Source organism: Erpetoichthys calabaricus, chromosome 2 (assembly GCF_900747795.2).
Source record: "Erpetoichthys calabaricus chromosome 2, fErpCal1.3, whole genome shotgun sequence".
NCBI classification, from domain to species: Eukaryota; Metazoa; Chordata; class Cladistia; order Polypteriformes; family Polypteridae; genus Erpetoichthys; species Erpetoichthys calabaricus.
Window position 1 is genome coordinate 291,383,509 of NC_041395.2, and position 17,475 is coordinate 291,400,983.

The 17,475-nt window shown below is 37.7% G+C and overlaps 1 protein-coding gene across 1 annotated transcript in view; it reads left to right on the forward strand.

Annotated features, from left to right (window-relative positions):
- The window catches only part of gfra1b (gdnf family receptor alpha 1b), a 306,740-nt gene that overhangs the window by 247,509 nt on the left and 41,756 nt on the right, over positions 1-17,475 (forward strand). Inside the window, exon 7 of the mRNA XM_028795763.2 lies at positions 4,505-4,707. Within this exon, the coding sequence (XP_028651596.1) occupies positions 4,505-4,707 (203 nt within the window). The remainder of the gene's footprint in view (positions 1-4,504; positions 4,708-17,475) is intronic.

The window sequence follows — 17,475 nt, forward strand, 5'->3', positions numbered from 1 at the left end:
TAACTAGTTTGTTGTTTCAGAGGGCCTCTCTTAAAGTGATGTTATCAGCCCAGCAAAACACAGTGTAGGAAATTACACTGAATATTGAGCATAGAGTTGTACAATATGTAAAGTATATCACTACCCACATTACAGGAGTACAGTCTGCTAAGAAAAAAGGAGTATGCTCTTCCCTTTCTTATATAGTTCATCTGTGTTACAAGGCCAGTCCAGCCTGTCATTTTTGTGTACCCCCAAATACTTATAGCAGTGCACTACCTTCACATCCACTTCTTGAATAATGATTTTGCAAAGAGGTCCTTTGGCAGCGAAACTCAACCAGTTCCTGTTGTTTATATCAACTATTTAGTGGCCATTTTGCCACAAGTGGATATGCAAATACAATATATGCCCCAATTGACTAGAAGATCATGATTTTTGTGAGCACCAATAAACTATACAGTATATGTCATCTGAGGAGAGGTACCAATCAATCGCCGAAGCAGACATATGAGAGTTCCTATCTAATGAGAACACAATGTTAGAATAGTTACCATTATTACATATGAAAACTTCAGTATAATGTATACGTCTTTACAACAGTAAGCTATAGACCCAAATTGGTACAACTGGTTTGCAGGATAAGTTTGTGGTGGTGAGGGATGAGGACACTCCTGCCACTTTGGAATACAATGAAATTCTTACTATTATATCTCCTCAGAACAACAATAAAATACCAATAAAGACACACACAGATACACAACATATAATAGATAGATAGATAGATAGATAGATAGATAGATAGATAGATAGATAGATAGATAGATAGATAGATAGATAGATAGATAGATAGATAGATAGATAGATAGATAGATAATGTATGCACATAGATACATACACCACACATGTGCACCCCCCCCCCCACACACACACATATATGTACAGTGCCTATAAAATATATTCATCCCCTTGGAAGTTTTCAAATCTTATTATTATACAAAAAAGGTAGCATGTTACAATTAAAACTACCATTTGAAATTCTGCCTATTGGCATTCATCCACTTTATCTGCAAAGTTGCATCATTCTTATTAATGTTTATATTACTTCTTTTGAAAATGGGAACTCGACAATGGAAATGATTCATTCTGTCACCAACAATCTAAAGTTGACTCATTTTCACCCTGCAAATATAATATTTGTTGACATCAACTATGTGACTTTGGAAGGAACAACGACAAATTTATATCAGGTTGTATCATGTTCCAGTTGAGGAAAAAACAGGTTGGACCTTCTCTATTCAAAAGTTAAAGATGCCTTTAAGTGTAAACTTCTGTTATCTTTGGGTAGATCTGATCATGTGAAGAAGTGGAGCCTGGGAGGAGACATGGCTCTGAATGATTGTTTCTAAGTGACTGGGAAATGATGTGCAATAATATTGAGGGACTCAGTCAATCTTGGGCCTTAAGAGCTAGTAGGGGTTATGGACAAATCTAATGTTCTGAATCAATTTTAAAAAGGTTATCCCTCACACTGCCATCATCTTCAAATGACCAGTCCCCCCACACCATCCCTACTACATCAACAGCTCCTACCACTTCATCTGTAATGGCCAGTGAGTCCACCTACCGACCATCAGTATGAACTGTCCCTAACTGATGATCAAATGAGGAGACAACTGTGGAAGCTATACACAGGAAATGCTTAAGGCCTGTGCTGTGGTATTCTTTGTCACGTGTTCAATCTGTCCCCAGGGCTCCAGAAAGTGCAGCAGCTGTGGAAAACATCCTGGCATTGTTCCTGTTTCAAAGAATGTAGGAGCATCTTCACCAAATAACTACAGAATAGTAGCACTTGTGTCTCATATCATGAAAATTGAAAGGCAATGAACTATCTGCCTGTCAGACTGCAGTTTGTGAGACTCAACCCTTTTGTCTATGATACGGATGTGTGCAACACTGTAGTACCACAAAGAACAATCCTGTTTTCTTTTTCCTTCACCCTGTGCTCTTCAGAATATAATTATACACTTGGTCATGTCACATGCAAAAAAGTCTCAGATGATTCTATACTTATGTAATCTATTGATAAAGGAGTCAGGTGGAGAACTTTGTTTCTTGGTGCAGAAAGTATTGTCTGAAATTTCAAATTGGCAAAACCAAGGAACTGGTTATTGACTTTCACTGGACCAAACAGCCTTTTTGCCTGGACACTATTGAGGGGGTGGATGCAGAGGTGGTGCATTGCTTCAAATACTTTGGGGTCCACATCAATGGGAGACTGGACTGGTCTCATAACGCAGATGAACTTTATAAAAAAGGGACGGGCGGCTCTTTTTTCTTAGGATAATGTGTTCTTTTAATGTGGGTAGTGATATCCTTTACATATTCTAGAAATCTGTGTTGGCCAGTGCAATTTCCTATGCTGTGGCATGCTGGGCCAATAACATCACTCCACTGAATCAACATACTGATTAAAAGGGCAGGCTCAGTTATAGGATGCACTCTGGACCCCCTGGAGGTAGTAGTGAAGCAGAGAATGAAAACAAAAGTTTCAAAATTTCAAAACAAATATTTCTCCCTGAGACCAAATAAAGAAACTGAATAAAAGACTTTAAGATGAAAGACAATAAAAAGAAATTGCTGTTAACAGACACTTAATGATTAATTTGAACATTGTAATTAGCATAGTGACAGAAGAGACAGACACACACACACACACTTAGACCACTGCAGGTACTTGGCTCCATGTTTCTGTCTGCTAGGATATCTTTCTGTCATTTTAACTATTACATCACTATCTTATATATAAACGTCCACGCGTGGAAGTGTGTGTGTCTGTCCGGCCTGGAAGTGAGAGGTGTATTCAGGGTAAGGGGTTCACCACCAAGGAAACAGAAAACTTGCTTAGCCGCTAATAACACAAGCGAGGTGAGCACGTCAGCAAAACAAAACCTCAGAAGAAAGACAAAGTCGCTTAGCCACTAACATCGGTAAAACAGTATCCCTTTTACTTTTTCTCCTGCCACTAAAGCATAAACAATGCGAGCACGACAGCAAAATGAATCCTAGGAGAAAGACTCCCAGAGTAGCTCCTTTCAATTACCTGACATCTCTACATTTCAATTTTTTTCTGACGATTTCAATAGTTTCTAGGCTTTGCTAGGCTAGTTTTGGGATTTTTATAGCATGGGCTTACACAGTTAGCATGGTATAATAACAGCAAATGGAGTTTAGAGAAGCAGAGTAGTTTATGTATATACTACGTGTTAAAACACCGCGGCTATATTCTGGCATGGCATATTTACATTTCTAATTAGAGAGTAATGTTAACTTACTTTAGTTATTTGTTTAGATGCTGTACAGCCTTGTCCGTTGTTCTAATGGTGTTGTTAGGTACATTTACATTTATATTTGCTGTGTTTTGAGTACTGAAATTTGCATCTCCTGTGACTCTTTGTCAACAGTCCTTTTCACCTCCTTTTGCCATTGTGTGACCCACTGTTTACTTTGAATGCATATTTTGCAGTTAATATTTTTGTGAACATAGCTGCCAATTCTTGCACCCATACATCAGCTTTTTCACTATTGATATAACTGAACAACAGAGAGCACGCACAGCACCTGCAATGACGTATCATTCACTTTTATCATTAGTTTATTTATGTCTTCAAATGCCAGTGTATAATTTGACTTTAAAGAAAGGTGTTTCCCATGCAACAGATCATGCTGTCATCACTGACTTTTTCATTGCAGTCCTATGAAATGCTTCCTCCACCTTAATACCATTGCCCTACTCATTATTTTTATTCCACATACATGTTTCAACATAAGAAATGTCTACCACTTTTCTTCAAAGCTTTACTTAAAATTCAAATTGCACATCTTTGTTGCACAGTTGAAGAATATCACTAATGACTATTATTGTGAAATAGGATGCTAAGCTATTTGGGTATGAAATTGCTGATAGACAGGGAATTTGCATTCTTCATTATTTCCTTGCAAAATCAATTTTTATAAACAATATATAATCTGCTGTGGGCTGGCACCCTGCCCAGGGATATGTTCCTGCCTTGTGCCCTGTCTTGGCTGAGATTGGCTCCAGTAGACCCCGATGACCCTGTGTTAGGATATAGCGGGTTGGAGAATGACTGACTGACTGACAATATATAATATTTATATATATAGATATTATATATAATAATATATTTAATACATGTTGGTGTTAGCAGAGAGCAATTTGAATGTTAATTGGCTGCAAACGTTTAAAGAATATAATGTATGTCAGAGTCTGTAGTCAAAGACCTTGATTTGTTTTAAATAGTTGACTTATTTCAGTTTAAAGGAACACTTCTTTTCAGATCAACAAGATGCAAATCAGTAATGGCAGTGTCCCTGCTATTGCCGTCATATTTCTAATTTTGATATTATATTTTATGCTATCATGTTTAAAATGGTCTGTCATTTATCCTTATGCTGTATAAATATGTTATGGCACTCAGTATGATCTTGCCTGTTTTACTTGCAGGAAATGCAATACAAGCATTTGGTAACGGCACCGATGTAAATGTATGGCAACCCATGCCTCCTGTTCAAACAACTACATCAACTACAACACCATCTAACAAAATTAAAGAGAGATCTCCCAATTCTTTGGACTCTTCAACCCATATCAATGAGATCAGCACTTCAGATGATGCTAACACCTACCACATGTGTGCAAGCTTACAGGTAACAGTTTTATTTGTACTGTCAAGTAAAGTTTTCTTGTTATCTTACTCACCTTTTCATGTTTTTTACGTTGTAACAGGAGAGGCCACCCTCATGGCCAGGTCTTTTGTCACACTGGTACTGGCTTTGAACCTTCCAACCCTTGACAACCTTTATTAGCATTTTAAAAGTTCATGTCTTGTATATTTGAAAAAAATAACATGGAAAATACTCAGAATGTAAAGAAGTGAATGAAAATTTTCTGTGCTTGTCATCTTCAATGGCAATTCAGCACTGAAAAAAATGACTAATTGGCCCGTCTGCATGTTGCAAATTCAAATTCTTAACTACAACTCCTCCTAATCAGTGTTTCTTGTAATATCATGCTTTTAGACAACATTCAGACATTATCCTGTTAAATGCTAAAAGATTTATATCTCATCCTTAAAATGAGTTTTAAGAAAAATATCATTTCCGTTAATTTTTTTATTACACTATGGCTTACTAAAACCCATCTATGATAAAGGCAATCATTAATGTCATTGACGTTTGCAGATTTCACAAATGATTATACGCCCACTCACATTTCAGGAAGGGAACAGCTCCCTTTCTTTTGCTTTTTCATTCATAATTAGGGGAATATGAGTGCAGGAAATTTAATTCCTTTCTTCATTATTAGCATTAAAAAGGCACCGACACCTTGCTTTTAACTTTCAGCTTAAGTTTATACATTGTCATCTTAAAGCTGTTGTATGGACAGTTATAAAATTATTTAAAACCTTTAAAAATCTCAAACGTCCTGCAAACTGTTAAAATTGGGATAAATAAAATTGTGAACTTTCAAACACTACTAGGTGTGGCAGTCTGTGACATAAAACTCACTGATATCCAACTTTATATTTGACAAAAATCTGTGAATTTTAAAGACTTTTTTTAGAATTACACACACAGTAATTATTTTATTATTAGTCAACTGATGAATATGTTTGCATGTTTACTGTCAGGTACCCACTGGCCAGAATGCAGACAGCACAGTCTCTCAGGGACAGGCATGTAGACTGCTGAGCCATGTGCCCAATGTAAGATGCTGTCTGAGCTCACCCAGTGTGTGGCTTCTGCCCCCAAACACCACACGACTGCTGTGCAATAAGCACTGGAGAGGAACAGAGACAAACAGAAGGTGTTAGGAGGCAAATGACTTACAGAAAGAAGAGCTGATGGTGGAGCCTCAGCCTATTTCTGACAGTTACCATCCAGCCATCCATTTTCCAACCCGCTGAATCCGAACACAGGGTCACGGAGGTCTGCTGGAGCCAATCCCAGCCAACACAGGGCACAAGGCAGGAACCAATCCCGGGCAGGGTGCCAACCCACCGCAGGACACACACAAACACACCCACACACCAAGCACACACTAGGGCCAATTTAGAATCGCCAATCCACCTAACCTGCATGTCTTTGGACTGTGGGAGGAAACCGGAGCGCCCGGAGGAAATCTGACAGTTACCTTTTTCCTTAATTACTGTTTTAACTTAATTACATGTAGATATTTAACTTGTGTTTATCAGTTTGGTTTCATTCATTTCTGTTCAGTCTAAACTCATATAGCAGGCTTCCAACAATGACAGATGCAAAGTGCTTATACAGATTTACAGATGTGAAATAGTAACATTAAAATAAAACAAAACAACATGTACATACAAACATACATACACTATAATCTGATGAATAATTAAGATCCCAAAACTTTTGTATTGACAGAGTCACAGATAAGGAACAAATAGCCACATTTAACTAATACAGTATTTAAGTAGTTAAGATAATGGAATAGCGTAAATTAAAAACTACATTTGACAACATTTCATAAGAAAATAAACTTCAATGTGATGTAGGAGTGCTAGGATATGTGCATACAATGGTCTAAATCAGCAACATGCTGAGGAAAATTCCATAAAGGGAAATGGTTAATAACTGCGAGTCATGGTGAATATCATAATTTTAATTTAGACCACTGCGGTGGGTTGGCACCCTGCCCGGGATTGGTTCCTGCCTTGTGCCCTGTGTTGGCTGGGATTGGCTCCAGCAGACCCCCGTGACCCTGTAGTTAGGAATATAGCAAGTTGGAAAATGGATGAATGGATGGATAGTTTAGACCAGTAATTTTCAGACATTTATACAGCATGAATAGTTAATTCAACAGCTTGTAAGAATACACAAAGAAGGCAGAAAAAGGTTTGGGGAACCTCCCCCTATATTGTACAATGTACAAAGCAAAATACATCTAATTTCAATAAATGGCTTCAGGGCAACGCCTGATTCCATGTCCAAAACAGGGACAACTAAACACAAAAGGAGTTGGGTTTTTATAATAGCCAGGGAGGAAGAGGTGGGGTCCAATGATTTAGGCCGGGAGGCGCAGTTATGCAAGGGAAGCAGGAAGTACTCTATGTTGGTTCCCCTTCTGGGGATCTGTGGGAGAAGGAGAGGAAAGGTTAGTGCACTTCGAAAAAACCCACTCTTGTTCTCTGCCCTCGGTTGAGCCCTTAGCCTGCCTCCCAAGAGCACGTGTGTGACAAGCTTTAACTCACGTCTGCTGTGTTAAATTAATGGCTCTTTGTCCTTTATTTAAATACTTTAACAAAAGGAAAATGTCTTAAGCTACAATTAGGTCATTCCCATGTGTGAGGGCCATGTGGCTAAAAGCTCTAACTCTTAGGGTAATATTTTATGTTTGGAATTGCAAGAAGGCAATACTATATATACTTTGGTGTGAAAGTATTCATAAACTTTCCTAGGTTGGGTGGCTGAAGTGACTTGAGAGCTTATAATAAGATCCTGTTTATCGGCTGAATAAAGCAAATCTTGGATAGTTCAGTGATGTGAAAACTAAAAGATAATTCAGTGTCAAAGAACTAGGGTCCATCTAAACAAAATTTAAGCCCCCTTAAACTATATTTGACATATTTTATTATTGCTTTCATAAATTCTCCCAATAACAGATAGTGTTTTTTGAGTTTGCTTGTTTGTTTTTAAAAATTCAGTAGAGTATCTAATGTTATAGCCCTGATACAATTAATTAGTCACATAATAAGTAATTGTCATTGAAATTAATACAAACCAAAGTAAGTATTTTGTTGTTAAGCTCTCTGAAAATTTTAATATGCAGTGGGGCAACAGTATTGGTCTTCATAGTGTATCCCTGAGGGATGCCATATCTAGATTACAATAAGAATGATGACATAATGCTATCATATTTCTGACTATAATGATTATAATATGATATGCAAGTACTAAACCACCTAAGAACAGTATGTAACAGTTTAGATGTGTATGAAAGCTGCACATAATCAAAATGAACAATGGCTGCAATATTTCCTGCATCAGAACATATTAGAATATAATTAAAAATGTGAATTAAACCTGTTTCTGTGTTATGTCTCTGGAGAAAGCTAGACTGAAAGTTAAAAAAAAATATAAACCTTAACATACGAATGATGTCTCAAGGTTGCTATTTTTTCCTAGATCTTTTAGAAAGAAAAGGAACTGTATGTTTGAGATCAACCTGTAATTATTAAGCCTGTGCTGGTCTATATAGAATTTCTTCAATAACAGTTCATGTCAGTATGGATGTATTGATGCACCTAGTATGTTACTTGAGGTTTTTTTATGTTTTTGCTACATATGGCCTTAGACAACAGAAGGTGGCCAGACTCATTGCAAGAGCCAGTGCCAGCATTTCCAAGTCTGTTATTGTGTTAAAAGAACTAAACCATTGAGCATAAGGAATGACATAGCTTGACTCCATAACATTATATTTTGGGAGGATTGCTGTTATTTGTATTGTTAATTTTTTTTGAGTGGGAGATCCAATATCTTATTTGTCAAAGTAGCTACAGGTTTAAATAATACACGAGTTGTGTTAATATTTTCTCCTATTCATTTTCAACAGTATTCAGACTAAGCTGCATGAAGCAGGTGTTACTTGTTAATGTTATCAGTCCACGATATTTAGCAAACCTATAATTTGCTTGCTTTCTGCTTATCTCCTGATTTTCTGATTTAAGAAGTACTTTTTATCATTCAGGGAGATTTTTTTTTATTTTGTTTTGTTCTAACTACCTCTGTTTTGAAAATGGTGGCTATATACCTGAACCATTTTAGGAAATGAGATGAGTTGTAGCCATATTTGAGCTAATATAATTCAGTCTTAATAATGATGTTGAGATCCACGTAGTATCAATTAATGTTGATGTATTGTTGTAATCTAGATCTAGCACTGAAATGTAATTTACACATTCATTGACAATACCCAAAGCAGATAAAACATAATTAAATAAGAATACGAAAGTCTCTCATTTAGAGGAACGAGAATGTCTTGAATATGAACAAAAGTACTAATTATATTTAATAAATGATTATAAATAAGTGTCAAACCTTGTGCAATCTGGAAAGACCTGATCAAGTAGACCACATTGTGAGGGACAACATGCTGGGACCAGCATACCAGCCAGAGTTGGTTTAGGGCCCTTACCTGGACAGGATGCATGTAACATGGAAGGACAGAGGAAAGCAATAATTACTGCTTATTGTCCTCCCAACCCCCAACCCTTCCCCTATGCTAGAGGGCAGCAGCCCAGGATACCGGTAACCATTCGGACACCCACAGGGAATGCCGGGACTTGTAGTCTAGAAGCACAACCCTGCTGGGGTCCATGGGTGCCACTAGGGGTGTATATGGGACTATGCATGGCATGAAAGGGCTTCCAATGGGTGAAGCCCTGGCATCAGAAGTACTCCTGAGTCCTCCATACAAGGGACTGCATTGCCTTGTACATGTGAGCTGGGAGCGTAGACAGGCAACACTTCCTGGAGGAGTAGCAGTGGAGAGAGAGAGAGAGAGAGAGAGAGAGAGAGAAAGAAAGAAGAGACAGTTGTGGAACTGTTGTACAAAAAGATATTTTTATAATAAACCCCTCTTGTTATTTGAACCCCAAACTTTGTTGTGCATTTGTGTTTGGGTTTGGGGTTCGGTGGCATCTCCTAGCCTTCACAACATATACTCAACTATGCTAAATGTGCCTGTTTGCATATTTATGTGAATATTAATATTAACCCTTAATGTCACAAATTATTCCTTTGTTGGATAAATTCAGCATTGGACAAGGAGTTTGGAGTAGGTGATCTGTAAATGATCTTATAATAGAATTTATAATTTATAATATCAGCTGATATTAAGAGTTCAGGTTTTTTTTAAATGATGTGCAGCTTGACTTTAAAGTTTTTCAAAGTCTTTATCCTTGACCATCATTGCATGATATATGGTACAGTGTGAACATTTTCAGATTTTGATCCAAAATGGTACAGTAGGTAATTTTGATTCTTTTGGACTTTTTGATTACATACTTTGTTGCCTCCTAATGCAAAATATGTATATCTGCAGAATTATGTACATGCTCATTTTGTTAGAATTCTCTAAAAATGGCAGACCGGAAGGTTCAGTGACTTGACAGTGGTGCATTTTGGCTGCCGCTTTTCCCCCGTGGATTAAAAATTGAATCAATGGATATTATTGGCTATATGGTCTGCTGCCTGCCTGCCTGTCTGCTTTTTGAACTCCTGTGGATTTTCTGTTGGATTATGGCTATAAGGTACTCTTTTTCAGATCTTTATGCTTATCATCATACTGAGCGCCAAACCCCAACATTGCTCCTTCTCTTTAGGTATTTAGAAATTCTGCATCACCCCAGATTCTGTCACAGAAGCTTGCATCAGACGTTTGACTATTATTATTCTAAGAATAACATTAACTTGATCTGGATGCCATTTTATTTACACTAATGTTCTGCTATCCCTACTGGACTGCCTCCTATTGTAAATTTTGAGAACTTGCAGTCTATATCATTAATGCGTCAAATGCCAGAATCCTCTAGCTATTTGCAAAATGGTAGAATTGCCCTATTTAATATCCACTCTCTAAATAGCAAATCAGATTTTATTGTGGACTTTGTTGTGGGGCATAATATTGATTTTTTTGTGCTTGACGCAAACTTGGCAACAACCTAATGACTATTTTGGATTAAATATGGCTAATCCACCCCACTATTGTTATCTAGAAAAGCCACGTATTACTGGCCGTAGGGTGGTGTTGCAGTTATTCTTTAATTACAGTATATTCTTCCAAGTTTAGAATCAAGCCAGTTTCTGATTACAGTGTTATATCATTTGAATATCTGCCATTACTGCTGTCTGGTACAAGGCCTCTGTTGATATTACTTGTGTGTCATCCTCCAAAACAGTCCCCTGTCTTCTTGTCAGAACTCACTGAATTGCTGAGTTCTCTGTGTTCTTTGTATCCTACTGTGCTACTGCTTGCTCATTTTATCTTACAAGTAGACTATGTAAATTCCTTACATGTGGCTCATTTTCTTAATGTATTTCAGTGTTTTGATTTTACTCAGCATGTCAGTTTTCCTACACCTGCTAGAAGACACACACCTTTGGTGTTACTCCTATTAATTTGTATGTTATTGATTTATCTATCTCTGACCATGAGGCTATTCTGTTTGATATGCTTATACTTGGTCAGTTGCATGGGCAACAATCACCTCATAATAGCACCTTTAGGAACACAAAATATATCAGTGCCACTGCTCTTGTAAGTACATTGAAGCAGTGTCCTCCTCCAGCTGTTTCTTAATGCCTGCCTCCGTAGTTCATCATTATTACAATGTACTTTCAAATAGTCTGGATCATCTTGCTCCACTTAAAACTCATAATGTAACATTTACATGCTTTGTTCCTTGGTTTTCTCCTGAGCTGTTTCACATGAAAGCTTGTGGGCGAAGGCTTGAATGTCTTAGTAGGAAAACAAGCTTGGTTGCCCATGCGCCTGCCTATAAGGAACACGTTGCCCTCTATAAGCAGGCACTAAGGAGAGCTGCTTACTATGCTAATAGCATTCTATGTGGTCAGCATAATACCCAAACGCTTTCTTTTACTGCAAATAAGCTACTTAAACCTGCAAATAACTTTCCTTTGATTGCTTCCTCTGACCTTTGTCAGAAATTTCTGTCCTTTTTTAATAATAATATTGATTTGATTTATTCTGAGTTTTAAAAAGATCCACTTGTTCAGCCAAAGCTGAGTCCATCTCCTATCTTAACTGGAAGCTGTTTATCTAGTTTCCCATTGTTAGACAATCCTGTCATCCTGACCACCAGGCCAGATACCTGTATTCTAGACCTCATGCCTCCTTATTTGGTTAAGGCTGCTTTGCTTTTTCTTCTTACTTTTATCACCATCATTATCAATACATCTCTTTATACTGGCCTGGTCACTTACAGTTTAAAGGCAGCTATCTTCAAAAAATTTGCACTTGACTCTGAGGATTTTAAAAACCATCAACCTATTTCAAATCTTCCATTTCTTAGTAAAATCCTAGAACTTGCTGTTGTGTGCTATTTGAAAAACCGTGTTGCCTCTAATGACCTGTTTGAGGAATTTCAGTCTGGTTTTAGGGCCAATCACAGTACAGAGATAGCACTTATCAGGGTGACTAATCATCTCCTAATCCTAACATATCATGGTCTTTTAACACTAATGATCTTTTTAGACCTCAATGCTGCTTTTGATACATCATTACATTCTTTTGTTTTAGACTTGAGAATGAGTTAAATATTGCAGGAAATGCTCTTGCATGATTTAAATTGTACCTTAAGGACCAACAGCAATTTGCAGTTTGTTGGTAAGCTTAGGTCTGACCCATCTTATTTGTTCCAGAGTGTACAGTACCTCAGGGATCAGTTCTTGGCCCTCTGCCCCTTATCATTTATATGCTTCCTCTCGGTGGCATTATTAGACGGCACTGTCTAAGGTTTCATTGTTATGCTGAGGATACACAGATTTATTTACACAGGAGGCTTATGCAAACATTACCTCCTCCTGCATTGGTTGCCTGTTTGGCTGACATCAAACACTGGTTGTCTGAAAGCTATCTCAGACTGAACAGTGATCAAACTGAGGCTTTAATTATTGCACCTTCTGGCACTTTAAAGAAAACAGACAATTTCTCAGTAAAAATCCCAGGCTTTATTACATCCTTGTCTGCACTGCCTTGATCCTATACTCTCCTTTGCTCCACTTATTAATAATATTACCAAGGTTTCCTTTTTCCACTATATGCAAATTGCAAAGCTGCGTCCATTGCTCTCTGACACGGCAACTGAGACGCTTATCCATGCTATTGTCACCTCGTGACTTGACTATTGCAATGAAGTGTTGTTTGGTATCCCTGCTCAGAGCCTAAACAAGTTACACTATGTACAAAATTCAGCAACATGAGTGGTTACCCATTTAAAACCCTGGGAGCATATTACTCCTACACTCCTAAAGTTACACTGGCTACCTGTCCCTTTAGTTTTTATGGCTCTTCATGGTCTGGCCCCACATTACTTGTCTTTTTTATTATGTTAATATACTCCATCACGTTCACTACGTTCTTCAGATTTCTTGCTGTTAACCATTCCACTGTGCATACTAAGTACTATTGGTGGTAGAGCTTTTAGTCTATCAGGGCCACAGTTATGGAATACCCTGCCTTTGGAGCTCTGTACATGTATTTCACTTTCTGTTTTTAAATCTAATCTTAAAACCTATCTTTTTAATGTTGTCTTTAGTTGTTCTCATTAATTTTGTTTGTATACTGGACTGTTTGATTTTATGTATATTGTTTTACAGCGTTGTTTGACACCTTGAAAGGCACTTTTAAATAAAACATTATTATTATTATTATTATTATTAATGCACAGTAAGTGGGTGTTAGAGATTGAACTGGCAACATTGTAGTTTACAGCCCAGCAACTTTGCCACCAGGCCACTGTAGCAATCAAAAGACAGATGCTTAGATTGACTGGTAGGTATAAAGCAGACTACTATTAGTGTATGTTGATGACTCTGTTTTGGCGTCCCTACCACGGTTGGTTCCGCCTTGCTTGTCTTGCTTCCATTCCCACATGACGCTATAATATAAATAGGTTCACAAAAGAGATTAATTGGATAGTCAGTTCAAAGATATTTAGTCAGTGTGAGCTACTTAAACAGGAATTACTGTTGTGCCAAAGCAGCTCATTGCAAATTTAAGCTGCAGTGAGCTATATGCAGTATAAACTAACGAATGGGGGCCCCTGACATATTGGTCCCTGGCCTAAAGAAGCGTCTTGTAGACACTTTAAAACAAACCGTTGGCCTAATTATAAGGACACCTAGTTGTCCTTTCAGACCTCTTTCCACAGATAAAATGGATTACTCAGTGTGGCTTAGATTGGTTCTCTTATCAGACTAAATGCAACGCTTCTTGTTATTGTTTTGTTTGCCTTAGGGGATATCTTAGCCTGTTTTCTATATCGATTATTGTCACTTCATAAATATAGCAGTCATGACATGCAAGACAATATAGACACACACACGCTCACACTTAGACACACCAAAATTGTTGCAAAGGCAATAAAAAGTCAGGCACAGTACCATAGAAACATCTATATTATTAGCAAGCATGTCACATCAAGAATGTTGAAAAGTAAAGCAAAATATCTGACTTCTGGGATACAAGCCTCATTACTTTCTGAAAATTCTGTGCTCACCCTGGTATGCTTATATTATCAGAGCTTAATTTTTTGAGACTAAGAGTGAGAGCCCCATTTATTTTTCTTTTTACTGTTCTTGGCTTCCTGCTGGAGCCAACTGGATCTGAACCCACAATTTTCAAGATGCACTACAGTGTGAACAACGTGAAAGATGATTATAATAAAAAAAACTGCATATCACATTATGTAAGGGTTATCAGTTTGACTGGGTCTTTGTCTCTTAGACATACAATACATTGAATGCTACTGTATAATACCTTGTTAGAGATTTAAAGGACTAAAAACACAGAAGTCTTAGCAACATAAGCAGAGGGTGAGGTCAACCCAAGGCGAAGCTGAAGTTATTATATTAAAAAGTTTTATTTGATTTTTTTCTAAGTACTTAAAAAAACTGTCAGAAGATAAAGTAGAAATTTCTGAAAACCTACAGCCATTGGGCACTAGACGTTCCTAGATCAATAAAGTATCTATCTATCTATCTATCTATCTATCTATCTATCTATCTATCTATCTATCTATCTATCTATCTATCTATCTATCTATCTATGTAAATATTAATATTATTATTCAAAAGTTATTCTGCAGTAGTCCCATTGCTACCACCTATATCTGGCCTAGGCCAAGACAAAAGGCAGTTTTATGTGGTGTGTATACACTGAATATAGTAAATTTTTAGGGGATGTGTTTGTGTTAAGGAATTGCCTCATTGTGTGGCACATATTAAAAATGACTACCTTCTGTAGTTCTGTCTGTGTATTGGTTTACATGTAATGTCTGTAGGCTTTTGTGTAGTATATGCGGAATGACAACAGTGATGGAAACAACAATGGGCACACACTGATCAAGTTGTTAATTTCCCCACAAGTGACATATTTCTTATGTCAGTTCTGTGTACATCTGCATTTTATTTGTGTGTGTATTTTGTAAGTTGTGTATGTTTGGTATGGAAATGTCAATAATACTTTGTAGCGGTCGCATGGGGATCCTGCCCAGCAAGGCCGCCTGGGAGATGGAAGGACCAGGAGAGGAACAATACCTCCCCCGGGACACAAGAGGGCAGCTGCCTTGGTTTACATCGGGGCCACAGGATCAGAGCTTAGAAGCTCAACCCTGTTGGGGCCTGTGGCCACCTCCATGGAATGCCAGGATGACTATGGAGCCTTAGACTGCAGCTTTTCCGCCACACTAGGAAGTGCTGCCGGAACAGGAACCAGGTATACCCGGAGTGTTTCCGGGTGCCCATGCAGCACTTCTGCCACACTAGGAAGTGCTGCCGGAAGGTCTTCACGGAGCATCTGGAGCACATCCAGGGTATTATAAAAGTGGCCACCTCACTCTATTCGAGGAGCCGGAGTCGGGACGCAAAGGACAGAGCTGCCGGGAGGGGAGTGGAGGCGGCAGAGAGAAAAGAAGAAGAGAAAAGAGAGGACGGTGAGCTATTTGTGGTGCTTTGTGCACAGTGTGTGCTATAAAGGAAGAACTGCAAATAAACGCTGTGTGTTTTGACATTGTGTGTCTCAGTGTCTGCCTATGTCGAGGCTGATCTTCCACAACATGCAGTTTTATTTTTTTTGTCTACCAATGTTATGAATAGTCTGTTATGCTGAATAGTTTTGTTAGTTGTTATAGTTGTGTCTCAGTTTGGTTTAAGTGTGTCATTTTCTAGAACTGTTGTGAAATGATTTGTATATGTCTAATACAGCGTTGTAGTGTCAGTTCTTAAGGTATAATGTTTGCCATAAATTTACAATCTGATGTGATGTGTTGAATTGTTTGTATTTTGTGGCAGTATCTGCAGGTATTGTCAGTAATGTTCGCATCCTGAAGAATATGTCATGTTTATAACTTGATCTTGTATGGCTAACATAAACCTTCCTATCTCTCAAAACATTTCACCATGGCTTAGACAGCTATTTAGAATACATTAGATTATACTTAATTTGTCCCCAAGGGGAAATTAACATTTTACAGATTGTCCCAAATAAATAAATAAAAACAGCAAACCAAACATACATAAGAGCATTTCTGGCTTAGATAACAGAGAGCTGCTTGTTGTCAATAACCGGCTTGTAGGTGGCTTTAAGATGAGGTCAGACCTGCTTGGATTGTGCCACAGGTTTATATTTAAAGTCATTAATATTTGGATAGAGCAGGTCCAGCTTGTAGTGTGCAGAAATGGAACATGCTGATAGGCACTTGTTCCCTTATTTGAAATCACCAGCATTCAGAACAATTCATCAAAAACATATTGGTACTGATATTGGAGTGAATCATTTCTGCTGCTGAGTCAGCCATGAATGATGTAACTTAACATGGACAAATTCAATCCACAATTCAATATCTTGATCACACATTTTAGGTTTAATTGGACTGTGCTCCCTTCTTCACCCTTGCACATTCACAAAAGTCTCCAGTCCCTCTCCTACTTTTTCCACTCAGCTTGATGAGACCCATCCAGCATTAAAATGTCATCTGAAATAAGAGGTGCTAGCCAATTCTCTGCAGTTCCCAAAATATCACAGTACCTGAACTTGTTGTAAGTCACTTTGAGACATTAACAGTTTAAACATCTTATGTTAAAGCAGTAGAACATTTCTCATTATATGAAGTTAGGCCAGGTCTGAATCCTTTCCACCTTACTTTTATCCTCGCTCTTTCGAGGCAAGCTTGTAACTTTTATCCTTGCTCTGGATATTTGCTCTTTTGCCCTTTTCATTTTTGGATGACTAGCTCCTCTGGTAAGGCCTAACGGGGCTCTTTAGGCAGCAGTGATTGCAGGAATATTTAATAGATACCACTTTACATTCCTCAGAGTCTCTTATATTCTCTTATATTCTTAGATGTTATAAACTTAGGCAGCCACCAGATCTTTTACACTCAAAGTGTGTTATTTCTAAAAGTTCACAGCTTGTCTTAGAGGCAGTTGAAGCACTGGTCTGCATTGACAGCAGTTTAGTTTGTAAATTTATTCAAAAATGTATGATAACACACCAAAGGTCCAATCTTAACATTTTTAATTAATAATATTAATTAATTACATTAAAACTATTAATAATTCGTAATAAAAAAGAGAAAGAGAGCTTCTGTAAAGGCTGCTCCATGGTGCAATGCCCGGAAATACAGCAGTCTTGTCCACACGAGGCTAACC